Source organism: Neolamprologus multifasciatus, chromosome 9, assembly GCF_963576455.1.
Source record: "Neolamprologus multifasciatus chromosome 9, fNeoMul1.2, whole genome shotgun sequence".
Lineage (NCBI taxonomy): Eukaryota > Metazoa > Chordata > Actinopteri > Cichliformes > Cichlidae > Neolamprologus > Neolamprologus multifasciatus.
Genome location: NC_140447.1, coordinates 5717795 through 5732847, shown reverse-complemented (window position 1 = coordinate 5732847; position 15053 = coordinate 5717795). Strand labels below are relative to the sequence as shown.

The 15053-nt window shown below is 40.0% G+C and overlaps 1 protein-coding gene across 5 annotated transcripts in view; it reads right to left on the bottom strand.

The window, feature by feature from the left end:
- Positions 1-14538, bottom strand: part of itprid1 (ITPR interacting domain containing 1) — a 28172-nt gene extending 13634 nt beyond the window's left edge. For 2 of the 5 annotated variants that reach the window (XM_085173084.1, XM_085173086.1), the window contains exons 1-9: positions 13359-14538; positions 12945-12996; positions 10335-10486; positions 7424-7477; positions 6365-6413; positions 3119-3196; positions 2829-3031; positions 1982-2487; positions 1400-1460 (exon numbers count right to left, since the gene is read on the bottom strand). In XM_085173084.1, the coding sequence (XP_085029210.1) occupies positions 1400-1460; positions 1982-2487; positions 2829-3031; positions 3119-3196; positions 6365-6413; positions 7424-7477; positions 10335-10486; positions 12945-12996; positions 13359-13464 (1261 nt within the window). In that variant the 5' untranslated portion in view covers positions 13465-14538. The remainder of the gene's footprint in view (positions 1-1399; positions 1461-1981; positions 2488-2828; positions 3032-3118; positions 3197-6364; positions 6414-7423; positions 7478-10334; positions 10487-12944; positions 12997-13358) is intronic. The other 3 variants (XM_085173087.1, XM_085173089.1, XM_085173085.1) reach the window with 2 other exon arrangements.
- Positions 14539-15053: the final 515 nt, after the last annotated feature.

Here is a 15053-nt window from a genome sequence, read left to right as displayed (position 1 = left end):
TTGTGTCCGCACTGTCTTGTCTCTGTATTGTTCTGTTTTGTCTACTGTTGCACTGTCTTTGTTTTTGCACATTGCACTTTATGTCATCCTGTGTTGATATGTAGCACCATGGTCTTGGAGTAACGTTGTCTCTGTACTGTACCACTATGCATGGTTGGAATGACAATAAAGCCACTTGACTTAACTTAATGGGAGAACACACATGAGGTTTAAGCCTTGGACAAGTTTGAAACCTTATGTCCTCCACAATAAAAGTGGCTGAAAATAAACACCGGTATCACCTCATCCAGTTCCTAATTTTATAAATTCTGCACTCCGCTTTGCAGTCTCCAATATCATTGAACTGCAGCCAGATGCTGCTCATTTTACATTTTTCGCTCAGTTCTCCACTTTTTTCCTGACATGCTTGCATTTAAATCCGGCTCCCCGTCTCTTTGTGCACCTGGTCTGTACCACTACTGTCTTCGGAAGGTCTGCCTTGGCATATGAAATTATCTTGTGGGCCGGATATGATTGTATCACAGATAAAGCAGGTCAAGTCCAAGGCAGATACTTTTTTTTGGTTGTGCAAAGATCTTGTAGAAGTTCCTCTTAGTGCTGCTTAGTGCTTGTTTAATCTTTAGACCATTGAAAATGTAGTAAGTCTAATAGCTTTTCCAGGAACAAAAAAGCATGAAAGTTAAGTTGGAAACTTAAGTGGTTTGAGTGTTTTGAGAGAATAGAAAGCTGCTATATAAGAAACAACCCATTTAGCATTTACCATATGGGCCTATAATTGGACAACATCTCAAGCTCTTCAGTGTAGGTTCAAGTATAAGTCAAGTGTATTTGAAGTATAGTATGGTCAAGTGTATGCTTTTTAAGCAAAAGCTTAATTAGATGTACCTAAAACACAACTGTGTAAATATTAAACATGCTCTGGTCTCTGCACTTGAGGGTGCGATAGAGCAATGCAATAAAATTCCCTCGATCACATATTAATGCTGCAATTACAACATGATGACGATTGATGTAATACTTGGTTTGACAGCGATGATCCAAATATGAAAATGACCAAAGCCTGTAACGACTTTGCATCTCTGGATCATGGTAGACTCTTCCATGATGGTAAAACTGCATGCAAATAATGTAATTGTGCTCTGTTTATGTCCATGAATTACATACCTACAAAGAATCCCAGATGTTTCATGTATGAGGAAGTTTTTATCCTTTTATAATTGGGACTGAATAAAAAATAGTGAGCGAATAAAAAACAGCAGAGATTTAACAGATCATGTAGCACCTGAATGAAGCATCCACTTTGTCCTCTTTCCATGTTACTTCTATGAAGAGAAAACTTTGCTGATATTTCTTTAATTGCTACAGTCTTGTTACTTTGTAATTGTACAGTTTTACTAACCAAAGTTTTCTGCTCCTCCCACGTAGCTCACTGCGACACTGCTTTCCTCAAAGCTCTGTATCTAGAATGAGACATAAAATATAACGTGTGTGATTAGTAAAACTCACAGGAAGTCAACACAGAAGGAAAAATATTAGATATACAGGGTGGGCCATTTATATGGATACACCGCAATAACATGGGAATGGTTGGTGATATTAAAGTCCTGTTTGTGGCACATTAGTATATGTGAGGGGCAAACTCCTCAAGATGGGTGGTGACCATGGTGGCCATTTAGAAGTCGGCCATCTTGGATACAATAGGAAGAGGGCCATGTGACACATCAAACTTATTGGTAATGTCACAAGAAAAACAATGGTGTGAAAAACCGAATTAAATTGCACAACACATTTTTAAGCAATTATTTAAAAAAATACCAGATGTAGCATAAATGATACAAATGAAAAGTCATATATGGAAATTAATATGTAATTAATTTTGTAAACAAAATTGTTCACTAAACTCTCTATTTTAAAAAACTGTCCATTTTTTCATATTTCAGGTTTTAAGGGCTTCTCTGTTCTATAACAGACTTCAACTTGCCTCCTCCATTTCAAACGATTCCCTGATCTGTCCTTGGCTCTTCTTCCTCTGTAAGAAAGATTTAGCTGCCAAGGGGTGACCTTCTCTCAGGGGTGCAGATTTGAGCGCTCCCTCCTGGGATAGTAAATAAACCAAGGGATGTTGGGATTGAAGATCTGGGTCATTTCCTTGTTCCTCTGCCAAAGTACTCAGAGACGCAGTCTCTAGAGAGCCTGGTTTAACTCTTTTTAAGCCGACGTTTTTGTCTCTAGGGCTGGATGTGGGTTGCTGTGACTCAGATGCAGGAACACAGTTGGCAGCAGGTGTAGTCAGGCCCTGGGTTTTATTCCTGTGTATTTGGCCAAGTGACTTTTTTGATGCTCGTCTGAACAGCATGCTCATGCGCCTTCTCCTCTCCTGGGCCTCAGGAGATACTTGTGTTGCTTTCATTGGAGAGGAGGAAGATCCCATAAAGCTGGAGAATGCTGTAGTGACCTGCTGTAGAACCTCAAGTTGTCTAAACCGATCTGAGATAGGAAGAAAAAAAACAAGAAAGTCTTGTTTTCGGAAATATGGACTTGATTATACAACGTACAGCGTCACAAACACAATGTCTCTCCATTGTTTTGTGTATTTGTAGCACAGATTTAGTATTCCTTGTGTGTGCTGAAGTCTGATGCCTTCAAGATACTTTTGAAAACAGGCTTTTGTTTGTTTTTCTATCAACAATCTGAGTTTGATGGGGGCTTGACTGTGACCCAGATCTCATCAGCCTCCATTAGTGTGGACCTCACTGATGACAGTATGAAAGCAAATGTGACCAGATGTCAATATTTTATATAAGAAAAAAGGAATCAGTTGGACTCACTACTGACGTCTGGGTTCTCCAGGTCCAGACGGTTTTTCTGAGCCTCTAGAAACACTTGGAGATTTATTCCTCTTGCATGAGACTGATAATTAATGAATCGTGCAGGAATGCGTCCAGAGAGGTCAGGCTCATCACAGCCAAAGCCCAGGTCCAAGAGGATCTCTTCTGGGTCGTCGTTCCATAGGTTAAGTACATCCATCACTCTGCAAGTATGAGAAGGTATAATTGCTCAGAACCGATTCAAATAGTTCCAGTTGTATAGTTCTGTTGTGTGTCGGTCAGTGTTTAACCTGAGTGGTCCAGAGTGACCTGAAGTTGTTGAGCTAATGCTGTTCCACCTACTAAGGGCTGGACCTGAGCTGCTCCACCTGTATGATACAATCAAAGCAGAGGTTTTATTTGATTTAATGCATTTATATATAAATCGAGGATACTTAACAGTATTTTAAAATATTATTATTATTATTATTATTATTATTATTATTATTATTAGATACCTTACAAATATAATTTATAATACATTATTATAGATAATGAACAATTTTTGACCCAGTACAGAGCCACATGTGATGTCCAAGCATGATGAAGAATAGTCACCCAGCTTCACAAGTTGTTTCCTGTCACCCAGTGCAGTACAATCCCCCTGATCCCGTACTATTTACCGTTTATTGATTAAGACATGACTGATTGTGTCAATCCAGCTGCATACTGTTTCTGATCTATAGCATTTGTAATCTCCTCGATTGACTCCGTTAATGCCAGTGATGTTGATCCTTCAATCTGAATCCGTACCAACTGTCAGAGTAATTTATGTTTATCTAAGAATCATCACTGATGATTAGTGGATTAGTGCATCTGTGAAAGCCTATTAACACACTATGATAAACATGGATTTTAGAGCAGCATATATTAAATAGACAGACCACTGAACCTTTGAATTCAGGTGTTTTCTCTCCCATTGCCATGGGTCTATAAAACCAACCACCGAGCAGTGTGCCTTTAAAACATTTGTGACAGAATGACTCATTGGAAAGAGCTCACTGAATGTTCTCCACTTCAACAATTAACCATAACTGGTATTATTGCAAAGTGTTGGGGAACCACAGCAGCTCAGCCAGATAGTTATAGTGAGGAGTCACCAAGTCGGCCTGCAGAATTCCAGACCTCCTTTAGCATTAGCATTGGAATAAACGTTCCGTGCCCGGAGCTCCATGGCATAGGTTTCCATGGATCCTGCAGGTTCCCCCACTGCTTTTGATCATGTAATGTCACAGGGCTGTTTTTCAGGGGAAGCTTCCTTATTTCAGCAAGATAGACAATATCAAGCCACATGATTGTGTTGGGCTAAATTAATCCTGACACACTGACAATATTTGAATTAGCATTAGGAAAAGAAAAGCACATTTAAGGAGGCTATTGAGTCATAAGTACCTTATAACTTAACTCAATCAAGAATGGTAAAACTCTATGGCTTCCAAAACTATGGCAATGAATTTGCTCAGCTCGTAACATAAGAAAAATAATATCGAACAAGTGCATTGATGTGTCTCGATCAGCTAGCAACCGGAATTTTTTAGCATAAAGGGGGGGAGGAGATAGCTCAGTAGGTAGAGCGTTCACACCACGATCAATGGCTACCCTGAGATACCCCTGAGCAAGGCACCGTCCCCACACACTGCTCCCCGGGGCTGGATTGGTGGCTGCCTCACTGACTGAATGGGTTAAATGCAGAGTGTAATTTCCCTACAGGGGATTAATCAAGTATACAAAAAATGAAAATAAAAGTACAGCAGAGCACTGTATGTGAGATAAGATACTGTAACTTATTGTAGTTTAAAAGAGAGTACAAAGTTTAATAAGTCATTTTATTATGAAACCTTTTTCTGTTGAAGAAAAGTGAGCTTTTATTTGCATATGCTGGAAATCAGACTCTGCAAAACTTGATTTGGCAGGTTCAAATCTGAATTAGCGACGATGGTGCAGCTCTAGTTTAAAAAAGCTTTCATAGATGAAGTCCTTCAGTTACATATTCATTAGTAACCAGGTGGTTTGGAGTTGAGAGCCAGAGACAATGACACCTGTCATGTGTGGATTATTGCATTATATTTAATGGCCTAGCTTCTTTCTTACCGATGTTAAATGATGTGACCTGTAGCTCATCAGAGTGACCAGCTTTTTATCTCGTACCTCCTTCTACATACGTGCGCATGCAACCCAAACCAGAAATCCCATTATATTCTTTAAAGGCTCAAACACTATGATAGATACCTACATTTAGTGTTATTTTATTTATTATGCTTATTTGTAAACATTCAAGTTACATTAGAGTACAGTGTTTGGGTATTTCAACCATCAGATCTGATTAATATTGTAAGCTAGCAGAAGCACACAATCTTTCCAGACCTGCTAATCAAGACTAAAGAAGAGACAGAAAAGAGAAAATACATTTAATTGTGCACTCACATCTTCTGCTGGTCTTTGGTGATCACTACCCGATTGAGCCTGTTGTCTTTGGCCCTTTGCTCTTGGCTGATTCATATTTATTGTACTAATAGCTTTTCCATGATCCTTTTACTTTCTATGCAAACGATGTGCTTTGCAGAGGGGGAGCGTGAGCTCATTTGCCTAGTAAATATTACTTGTAGTTGTGCAACTATATTTGTAGTTTTAGATGGTATCACTGTAACATGTTTTATTAATTCTAATGAAGCACAGTTTGGAAGTGGCACTCACTCACCACTTAGCTCTAATGTAATGATGTGTAATATCTTATAGTCTGCTTCAACTGAAAGTTATATGTGTTTGTAGCAGCCTCTCCCTGGCGCTGAGTTAAACCCTGAAAGTCTTTGCTTCTTTTTTTTATTTAATAGTTTTATAGTTTTTAGTAGGTTATAGATCCATCCATCCATTCTCCTTGTCAGGGCTGAGGGGGGGCTGGAGCCTGTCCCAGCTAGCATTGGGCGAGAGGCGGGGCCTGACGCAGGCCTAACACAGTGAGACAGACAACCATGCACACCGATGGGCACTTTAGATTCAACACTGCATGTCTGTGGACTGTGGGAGACCCACACATGGGAGAACATGCAAACTCCACACAGAAACAGCCGGAGCCTTCTTGCTGTGAGGCAGCAGAGCTAATTACCATGCCACCATGTCGGTTACAGTCAGATTTGGAAACTCCTTGGCTCTGAACTATAATAAACATCTTACTGTTGCTATTGTGCACCCTAACATATTGTTCATTGAGAAATTCAATGTTGGCACGTACCTCGATTAATTCCCACCTTAAATTTCACCATATTAAATCCAACCTCTAAAAGCATCCTCAATAGTTAGTCCTTGATGTAAAACGATCAGCACTTCCATATTCAAATCACCTTCACTGATAACAACAAACTCATCCGTCTGTGCTGGTTGATTATGAGCTATTCTTCTGTAAATGCATTTAAATGGAGCTCTGTGCTGTGTCACAACAGACTCCGTCTGTACTGCTGTTTGTGTGGTTCTGATGACTGACAGAAGAGCGATCTCCTTACCGCAGAAACTCCTGGACCGTCTTCACTCCTTGTTTGGCGTATAAAGACGCTGCAGGGAAGAAAGGTCGTGTTAGCCAAACAGCAAAGTAAAAAGAGCATGTGGAGGTATAAATGACAGAAACACAGACAGAAACATCAGGAAGGCAGGAACAACACATCTCAAAGTCGGTACAACCTGTAAAGGTCTGCTGTCAAACGTGAGCTATATTAGGAAAGTGTTTCTCTGTCCCTCACCCTCCCACCTTTTTTCTTCTGGAGGATGTTTAAGCTTTGGCACTTGCCCCTGCCTCCCTCTCCCAGACTGGGAGTCAGAAACAGGTCTGTAGCTCTGTGATCATTACGTCCTCAGCTTCGTGGCTTTGAGACCTCAGTAAACCCGTTCATGGTGATTTTATGAGCTTCGTTGTTTGTTTAATGTTATACTGAATAAACCATGTTGATCGACAGGTCATCAGCAAATGAGCCGCAGACCAAGCCAACAGTGCAAACACACATAATAAAAAGAAAGTACAGGACATGGTTTTAAAAATCAGTCTGTGATAGAAAACCATGTGTGCAGTCTCACCTCAGACGGGCAACAACACGCTACATATTCCACCGTGTTTATCTAACACACATGAAGCCAAAAAGCAGTGTGTGAAATGAGTCAATGCACCTTTACACTGATATGATGATGATGTCATTCCTATAGCTTCTCTGAGGTTCCCTCATTTTAAGACTTGGCAGCGAATAAATGACCCTTTTTATATCCTGGTGCATCAAACGTCAGATTGTTTTTGTGATGGCTGTAGTTCATGTTTGTGACTAAATCTGTACTCGAAGAAGTCTGTCCTGATGTCTGTGAGCTAAACACTGAGATAGTTGTGGTGACGTGTCAACACAGCAACTCTGTCCTCAGTATAAATACACAAGATATCCTGGCAACTTTCTGCTGGTGTTGAAAGATATACACTGAAAGATTAATCGTGACTTATTTTCCTAAACTGCGAGCTCTGTTTGCTTGTAAGGAATCCCTGCTGGTGATGTTGCCTTACAAGTCCAGGAAATGACACTATTTACCTTCTACACCGAGCGCCAAGTCATCGTCACTGCTGGGGTTCCTCTGCACAGGCCCTAAAGGGAACATACAGCATTGTGAGAACCAGAAAATACTACAGCAATGTGCATCAACAGCGTCAGGGCCTAAGATTTACAGACAATCCCAAGAGGAAGTGATATACAAGCATCCACTCTGGCTTCCTGCCAGTCCAAAGACATGTAAGGGTAACTGGTGATTTAATTGGCCATTAATGGCAGATTAGGTGTTTACAGTAAGAATGTCTTTGATGCTCATTTAGACATTTAGAAAAGTGCAAAAAGTGTAAATGCAGTTTCCATTTTCTATTTCTGCCAAAGCAGATACACTTAGATGAAAGTATACCACTGACTGCAACATGAAATCACACAAATGTCTACAGTATTTTACAGGGCCAGGTCAACATGGAAAGAATCGTATAATTATATGTTTTCCATGTCGCAATATGAATCAAATCTTTATTTCTGTCAAGGTTCATTTTTCCTCCTGAATATAGAAGGTTAATTATCATTTAAATATACCTTTAGTTTGAAATTGAACATGATATATGTAAGTAAATGGTAAATGGACTGGTTCTTATATAGCGCTTTTCTACTCTTCTGAGCACTCAAAGCGCTTTACACAACTTGTGCATTCACCCATTCACACCCATTCGCACAAGCACATTTCTCTAGGTGCTTTTCTAGATAACATTCACACACATTCATACTCCGATGGATGCATCGGAGAGCAATTTGGGGTTAGTATCTTGCCCAAGGATATTTGGCATGCAGACTGGGGAAGCCAGGGATCGAACCACCAACCTTCTGATCAGTAGATGACCTGCTCTACCACCTGAGCTACAGCCACCCAGTGTACGTACAACTGAAACTATGTTGCAGTCATCAGGCATAACATCATGTCTGCCTAATATTGGGTTGGTCCCCCTTCAGCTACACAGACCTTGGACTCTACTAGACCCCTGAAGGTGTGCAGAGGTATCTGATGCTAACATGTTAGCAACAGACCCTTTCAGTGCTGTGAATTGTGGGCTGTAGCCTCCATGGACTGAGGCCCATTCCTGCTTTGTGGCAGGGCACAGTGGCCTGCTGAATACAGTTTCCATGGGATAGTGCAACAATGCTCAGGTAAGTGGCAAAGACACCTCCACATGGATGGTTGAAGCCAAGGACTCCCAGCCACACATAACCATCACACTGACTCCACCAGCTTGTTTTCTTCCCATAGTGCATCCATGTCTTTTACAAACGTTTCCACGAAAAGAAAATGTGTTTCATCAGATGAGGTCACCTTCTGTCTTTCATCAGTTTGAGCTTCTATAGTAACTTGTCCGTTGTGTACGGACCAGCCTTTGCTCTTTAATTAGTCTTGGCTAATTTTGCTTGTTCACCACTCTTCCTTCCTTGTAACACTTTTGACCAGTAGGACAGTGTGCGCAGTATCTTTGTGTTCCTAGGACAGAGATCTCAGATGTCATTACTGAGATCTGCTGGAGCCACTCACCCAGTTTGGGAGTCACTGCCCAGAGTGCTCTGATTACCACAGGAACCACTATTGCCACTGTTACTCTCAACCTCTTCTCCAGATCCTCTCTCAGACCTCGGTATTTCTTGAGTTCCTTGTCTTCCTTCTCCCTGATCTTGCTATCACCATGTATAGCTACATCTTTGATCACGACCTTCCTTCTCTGCTTGTCGGCCACCACTATGTCTGGTTGGTTAGCCATTAGCACTTTGTCCGTCTGTATCGGAAAGTCCCATGGGAGCTTAGCTTGGTTATTCTCAACCACCCCTGGTGACGTATCTCCTTTGGACCACCACAAATATTACTGCAAACTATGCCAGCCCCTTGGTTATGCTGTTGCATGTATACCACGCCTTCTAGCATATTTTTCATTCACTTTTTGTTCACTTTCATTTATTATTATTATTATTAATAATAATAATAATAATAATAATAATAATAATAATAATAATAATAATAATAATAATGAAGAAGATCTTTGTCTATTACTTTTCCCTTTCACACATTAGATTTTGTTTGTCACTGACAGAACAGCACATTGATTTGAGATCTATAACGCCATGTTAAAATACATGGTTCCAGTGCAGGTACGTAGAAATATTGAAGAAACATGTGTTTATTCATGATTGTTGAATAATAATGTCACGAATGACCATGTTTTTATTCTCTTAAAGTTATATTTTCTTCTCTACATATTGTAGCCCAAACTCATCGTTCTGTAAAGTCCACAGAATCACTGTGAGTGACTCGTTATAGTCAAACAGAGAAGAGTGTGAGGTTCGTTTGATTTAAACACGTGTAACAAAGAAGCAACAGTGCCTTGAATTACAGACACAATGGCGAGCTGGATGTTTTTCTTCAGGGAGCGGGAAAGAGGCATAAGGACTATTTGTTGTTCCCATGGTGTTCTCAACCACTATTTGCATGCTGTTTGAATAGGCTTGCTTCAGGATGGGGTAAGGCAGGCTTACATAATTCATACTGCTCCATGCATAAATGTGTGCATGTTGTTGGTACAGCTTTTAATTTCCAAACCACCAGATTTTCAGTTTTAGTTCAAATGTAGTTACATTCTTCAGTAAAAAGCATGATGATGACTGCGGCAGCCGTTTTGGATAAAAACAACTCATTAAAACATTAAACAGCAAAGGATGTTGAGACTGGATCATCTCAAATAGACTGTATAACAAACGCACAGCAGGAACAACATCTGTTGATCAGACAGCTTCGTCTATCAAGGATCTGCAGCGTCTACTCTACAGGATAGAACAACCAACATTTTCTGCTCGTATTTGCAGGCGGAGCTCTCTGCCTCATTTAAAAGCGCTCTAGATGACTACAGAAACAATCGAATCCAAACAAAGTACTCACCACTCTGTAGCACAAACTCACACAAAGAATAAAACAATATACAGCTGAGCCGGAGTGAAGGCGTGAAATAGCTGACAGGCAAAAGAGAAACAGAAGGATTCCCATTGTTCGTACCTGCGTCTTCCTGCTGTGGCTCTTGCTTTGCATCTTCCCTGCAAACACAGGTCACATTTTATGAGAAGGAGGAACAGAGTGCTCACACACAGAGGTAAGTTTCCATCACTTCTGAGATCATTTCGCTGAGTCGGGATACGTTTACTATCACCACCTATCATATTCTAAACATGCTCTTAAAATATCCCTGCAGCTCGTCTCCAAGCTAAAAATAAACTATTTATATTTTTATTTCATTCATCAAATAAACATCCTAAGTAGTCCACTTAAGCACACATAATGTGGGCAGTATACGGTAATATTGTTGTGGGCACCTTTATTAACACTGGGTACTGTGTGTGAAGGGTGGCAACAGTATGCTCCATCTTCATCCTCAATCTCCTCCACAGATATGACAAAAATGAGGTCAATTATACAGTATTTACTATTTCTTTAAATAGTAAATACTGTATAGTAGTAAAGTAGTCATAGTAATAAACTATTTACTAAGTAGTAGTAAATAGTTTATTACTTATTTTGCTCGTGTTTTACTTTAGTCTAGAGTTTGAGTACACCTGAGGATGTTTCTCATGATCAAATAAAAACTATGACGCACAAAGCATAACAGAACAACAATGATGTTAGGAAGTCTCAAAATCATATTGATCAGTGTGGCTTAGTTCATCTTTTGTCTTTGTTTAATTTAATACCCCAATAAAAACTCATCATCTATTAAAAGCAGTCCTCAGGCCTGACCAGCTGTCTGTACTGTGTGGAAGGCGTTGCAGAGGGTCGTGAAAACTGCCCAGCGCATCGCCGGAGCACCACTTCCTGCCATAAAAGACATATACAGGAAGCGGTGTCTGAAAAGGACTGGGAAAATCATCAAAGACCCCAGTCACCCATCACATAGACTCTTCACCCTCCTGCCCTCTAGGAGGCGCTACAGGAGCCTCCAGACTAAGACCACCAGGTACCGGAACAGCTTCTTCCCCACAGCTGTCAGACTCCTGAACTCTGCCTCCTGACATCTGACCCACGTTAAACTCATGGACTGGACATACACACACCCACAACCACCTACACACACACCCAATGGACAACCGTACCCTCAAACACACAATAATAACATGGACTGAACCACCACTCACAACCACCAGCACTTTATATACCTCTGTAGAAATTATCCACATATCTCACTTATCTTAACTGCACTACTGTATAGTTCTGTGTAAATAATCATACGATAATTTTTAATCCTACAACTGTTTATAACTTGCATAGTTCACATTTCTGTATAACTGTATATCTCAGATTTCTGTATAGTTTTTTTTTTTTATTTCATATTTATATCCTGTTCATAGCCTGTACATACTTATAGTTATAGAATATTCATAACATACTTCACACCGTGTACATTATAACATACCATAATAGACCCATTTCTGTAACATACTTACATATCTATATTATTGCTAATATATATTGTAATATATCTATATCACTAAAGCACTTCTGGATGGATGCAAACTGCATTTCGTTGCCCTGTACCTGTGCATGTGCAATGACAATAAAGTTGAATTCTATTCTATTCTATTCTAAGAACACATTGTTGGTGTTGTTGCAACGTAAGCTGACAGTATACCGACTACTGACCCTGGTGCCATTGTAACTTTCAGCTTGTGATCATAGAAGAAGAGTTAATAAAGCCATCGTCACCAGAGAAGGTTGCAATGATCACCTTTCCTCTTGCATCAAGAGGCCAAGTCAGTAAAGTGTGTCTTCACATACGTTCTCCCACACAAGGATTTACTTCATGTTTCAACATTATATATATAAGTCCAGGATACTTTCTGTGAATCCTTACAAACCAGCTGGGGGGGTGTCCAGGTGAACACAGGTTTTCTGTGTAATTGAGATTTGATTTAAAAAAAAGTCATTTCCATTCACTATTCGGTCAAATTTAGACTCCAAACGTTTGATTTGAACCCTTCATTTTGCTGCTAGCTTAGTCACTCATTAGATGAGTGATTTAAAATAATAATTGTATTTTGGGCTTAACAGTTCCCAACTAGGCGTGTGAAAAATTCATAGCAAAGTGCGGCGGCGAAGCGTGTAACAGGCACGCCGTGCCGCTCCTCAACATGAAATGGACACACTTGCAGAAGTTGCAGTGTGCTGCCAGCAGAGGGAGATATGTTCAAGCCAACATGAACGTAATAATGGGAACGCATTATTACATTATTATTACAGACATTATTACATGTATTACATACCAGGCCCTTAGCTTAATGGTTCTGACATGTTTTTGTTCACTGCTGATATCATCTCTCCCTGCTGGTGATGCTACTTCTGCAGGCATGAAATGCTGCGTCTATTATGCGTTTTTCTATCATATTGGGTAAGTTAAAATGTGACAAAACTACAAATAAGTGAAGTGGTGTTTTGTAATCTTAGAGGTTGATCGCTAACTGTTTACACTGACAAAGCAGTCTGTAGTCATGCCTCGATACTCACTGAGTGACATTGGTGCTGAGCCACTTCCCAATACTGTCCTGACTTGAATTTCCTGTCGTGGACAAACAAATAAAGAAACCACTGACAGTAAACACAAAGAGACGCAGCAAGACGCTTCTACTAACAGATTGCACCATAACAGCAACAATGACGTGGTCATTTTACACTTTAACAGTAAAGACGTCCTTTCTAATACAATAAGAAGCATGTGGCTGTTTTTGGAAACAAGTTGGACGTATTGTGGGTCACATGTCAGAAAGTAATGAAAACACTAACATGATCTGGGAAACTATTATTCTGATTCATCTTTAGTTCTCTTTATATTAGCAACATGAGATTTTAAGCAGACGAGAATAAAACTGGCAAACAACTATTGTTTAGTTTTGGTGTGTAAAGTGCACGTAGTTTCCATACCGTGAGTGTCCTGGTCTGTAATGGAAACACAGGGGCCCGTGTTGCCCCAGTGGACCCTGGATGCAACGAGTTTGGCCCTTTTGGCCGCAGCTCCTTCAAATGCCATGAAAGGACGGTAGGACGGAGACAACTACAGAGAGAAACTTCAGAACATCAGTATGAAGTATACAAAAGTATAGGCTGACGTACACATGACTTACCAGTGTGAATTTCAGGCTTCACATTGCTGTGGAACCAGCACCAAGACAGCTCAGCCTATAACTGGATCAACACAGAGCAGCTTTCATCGCGCTCTCTTCCCACACTGTAAACATGACTGAGCAAAGGAGGGACATGCAAATGACCTGCTTAGACTTTTCAGCCCTACAAGGAAATACTGTTTCCTGGTTGAGCGGTTAATGCCTTTGAATACTTCCTGCTCTTATTTTATCAGTGTGTCTGCGTACATCCACATGAAAATGTCTTTGTACTCCTCCCCAGGACATGTCGTCAAGCTTTATTCTAAGAGTGTTATAAAAACATATAATTGTGCAAAACGTGCAACTGTGTGAAACGATCTCATCAGAGTTTTGTTCATTTTTTAATTACTTGTTACTTCCTCTGCTGGTTCCAGAGTTCATGTCCTAATACAAGCTTTTGTTCTCTGTAAATATCATTTTACAAAGTGTTTCAGGTTTTCCTGCTGATAGGAAGTTGAAGTATTGTCCTGTGTTTTTCTTTTTGGGGGGGTTAAAGGAAAGTTTTGGTCATTAAAGTAGCATGTGTTGTCTCTGCAAAGTGGCTTTCCTATCAGGGACACTTTGCATGAACTTTAATGGCAGCAGGCCTCAGCAGGCAGGAAGAGCTGATAGGCTGACTTTAAAATGCAAAGTGATTTTCTTTTATGAGCAGTTTTATGAGTAATGTCTGCCCTAAAGTTAGAAAGAGGGAATTAAAAGGATGCATGCAGTCCAAAAGTGTACCTTTCCTGATAACCGTGAAGAGAAGCACAGAACATCCACGAGCACAGAGAAGATACTGATGTGGGTTGCTGTGGTAACAGTCGAGTCCTGAAGATTATTGTGCTTGTTTACGCAAGTCATACAACAGATAAACTACCAGGGAAAAATATATATGAATTATATCCTGTTAACATATTAATCAGGAATAAATAGTGAAAAGGTTTGTTATACTGACATGAGATGTATTCCCGCAGATATTCCCTCTTCCTGGTGGAGAGGTTGTGTAACTCCTGCCTTTCATGAAGCCAGATTAAATGTTCACAGTCTGCTTTTGAATATCATCAGATTTTGGTGTGAAACCTAAAATTACAGACAGTATCAGTCTAAACTGTTTCATTTTTGACATTTCTTTGACTTTCATAAAAACCAATGTTGAGTGTGTCCTACGGTGATGACAGTAAAGAACAAAGTAACTGTTACAGATAGTTCCAGGTAGTGATGTGCGATACCACTGATTTGCTTTCCGATCCGATACCAAGTAAAATTCAGGGTGGTATCGGCGATACTGATCCGATACCAATACTTTGTCCAAAATCTTTTTTTTTACTGTATCTTTTATTGTATCTCAAATTATAGCTTCATAATGATTACAGGACATCAGATTACTTGTTCTTATCACTTAATAATGCAGAATTATCATATAGAAAACTAAAGTTTTGGCTATTTGAGCATGTTGCCTGCCTGCAGCACTAAA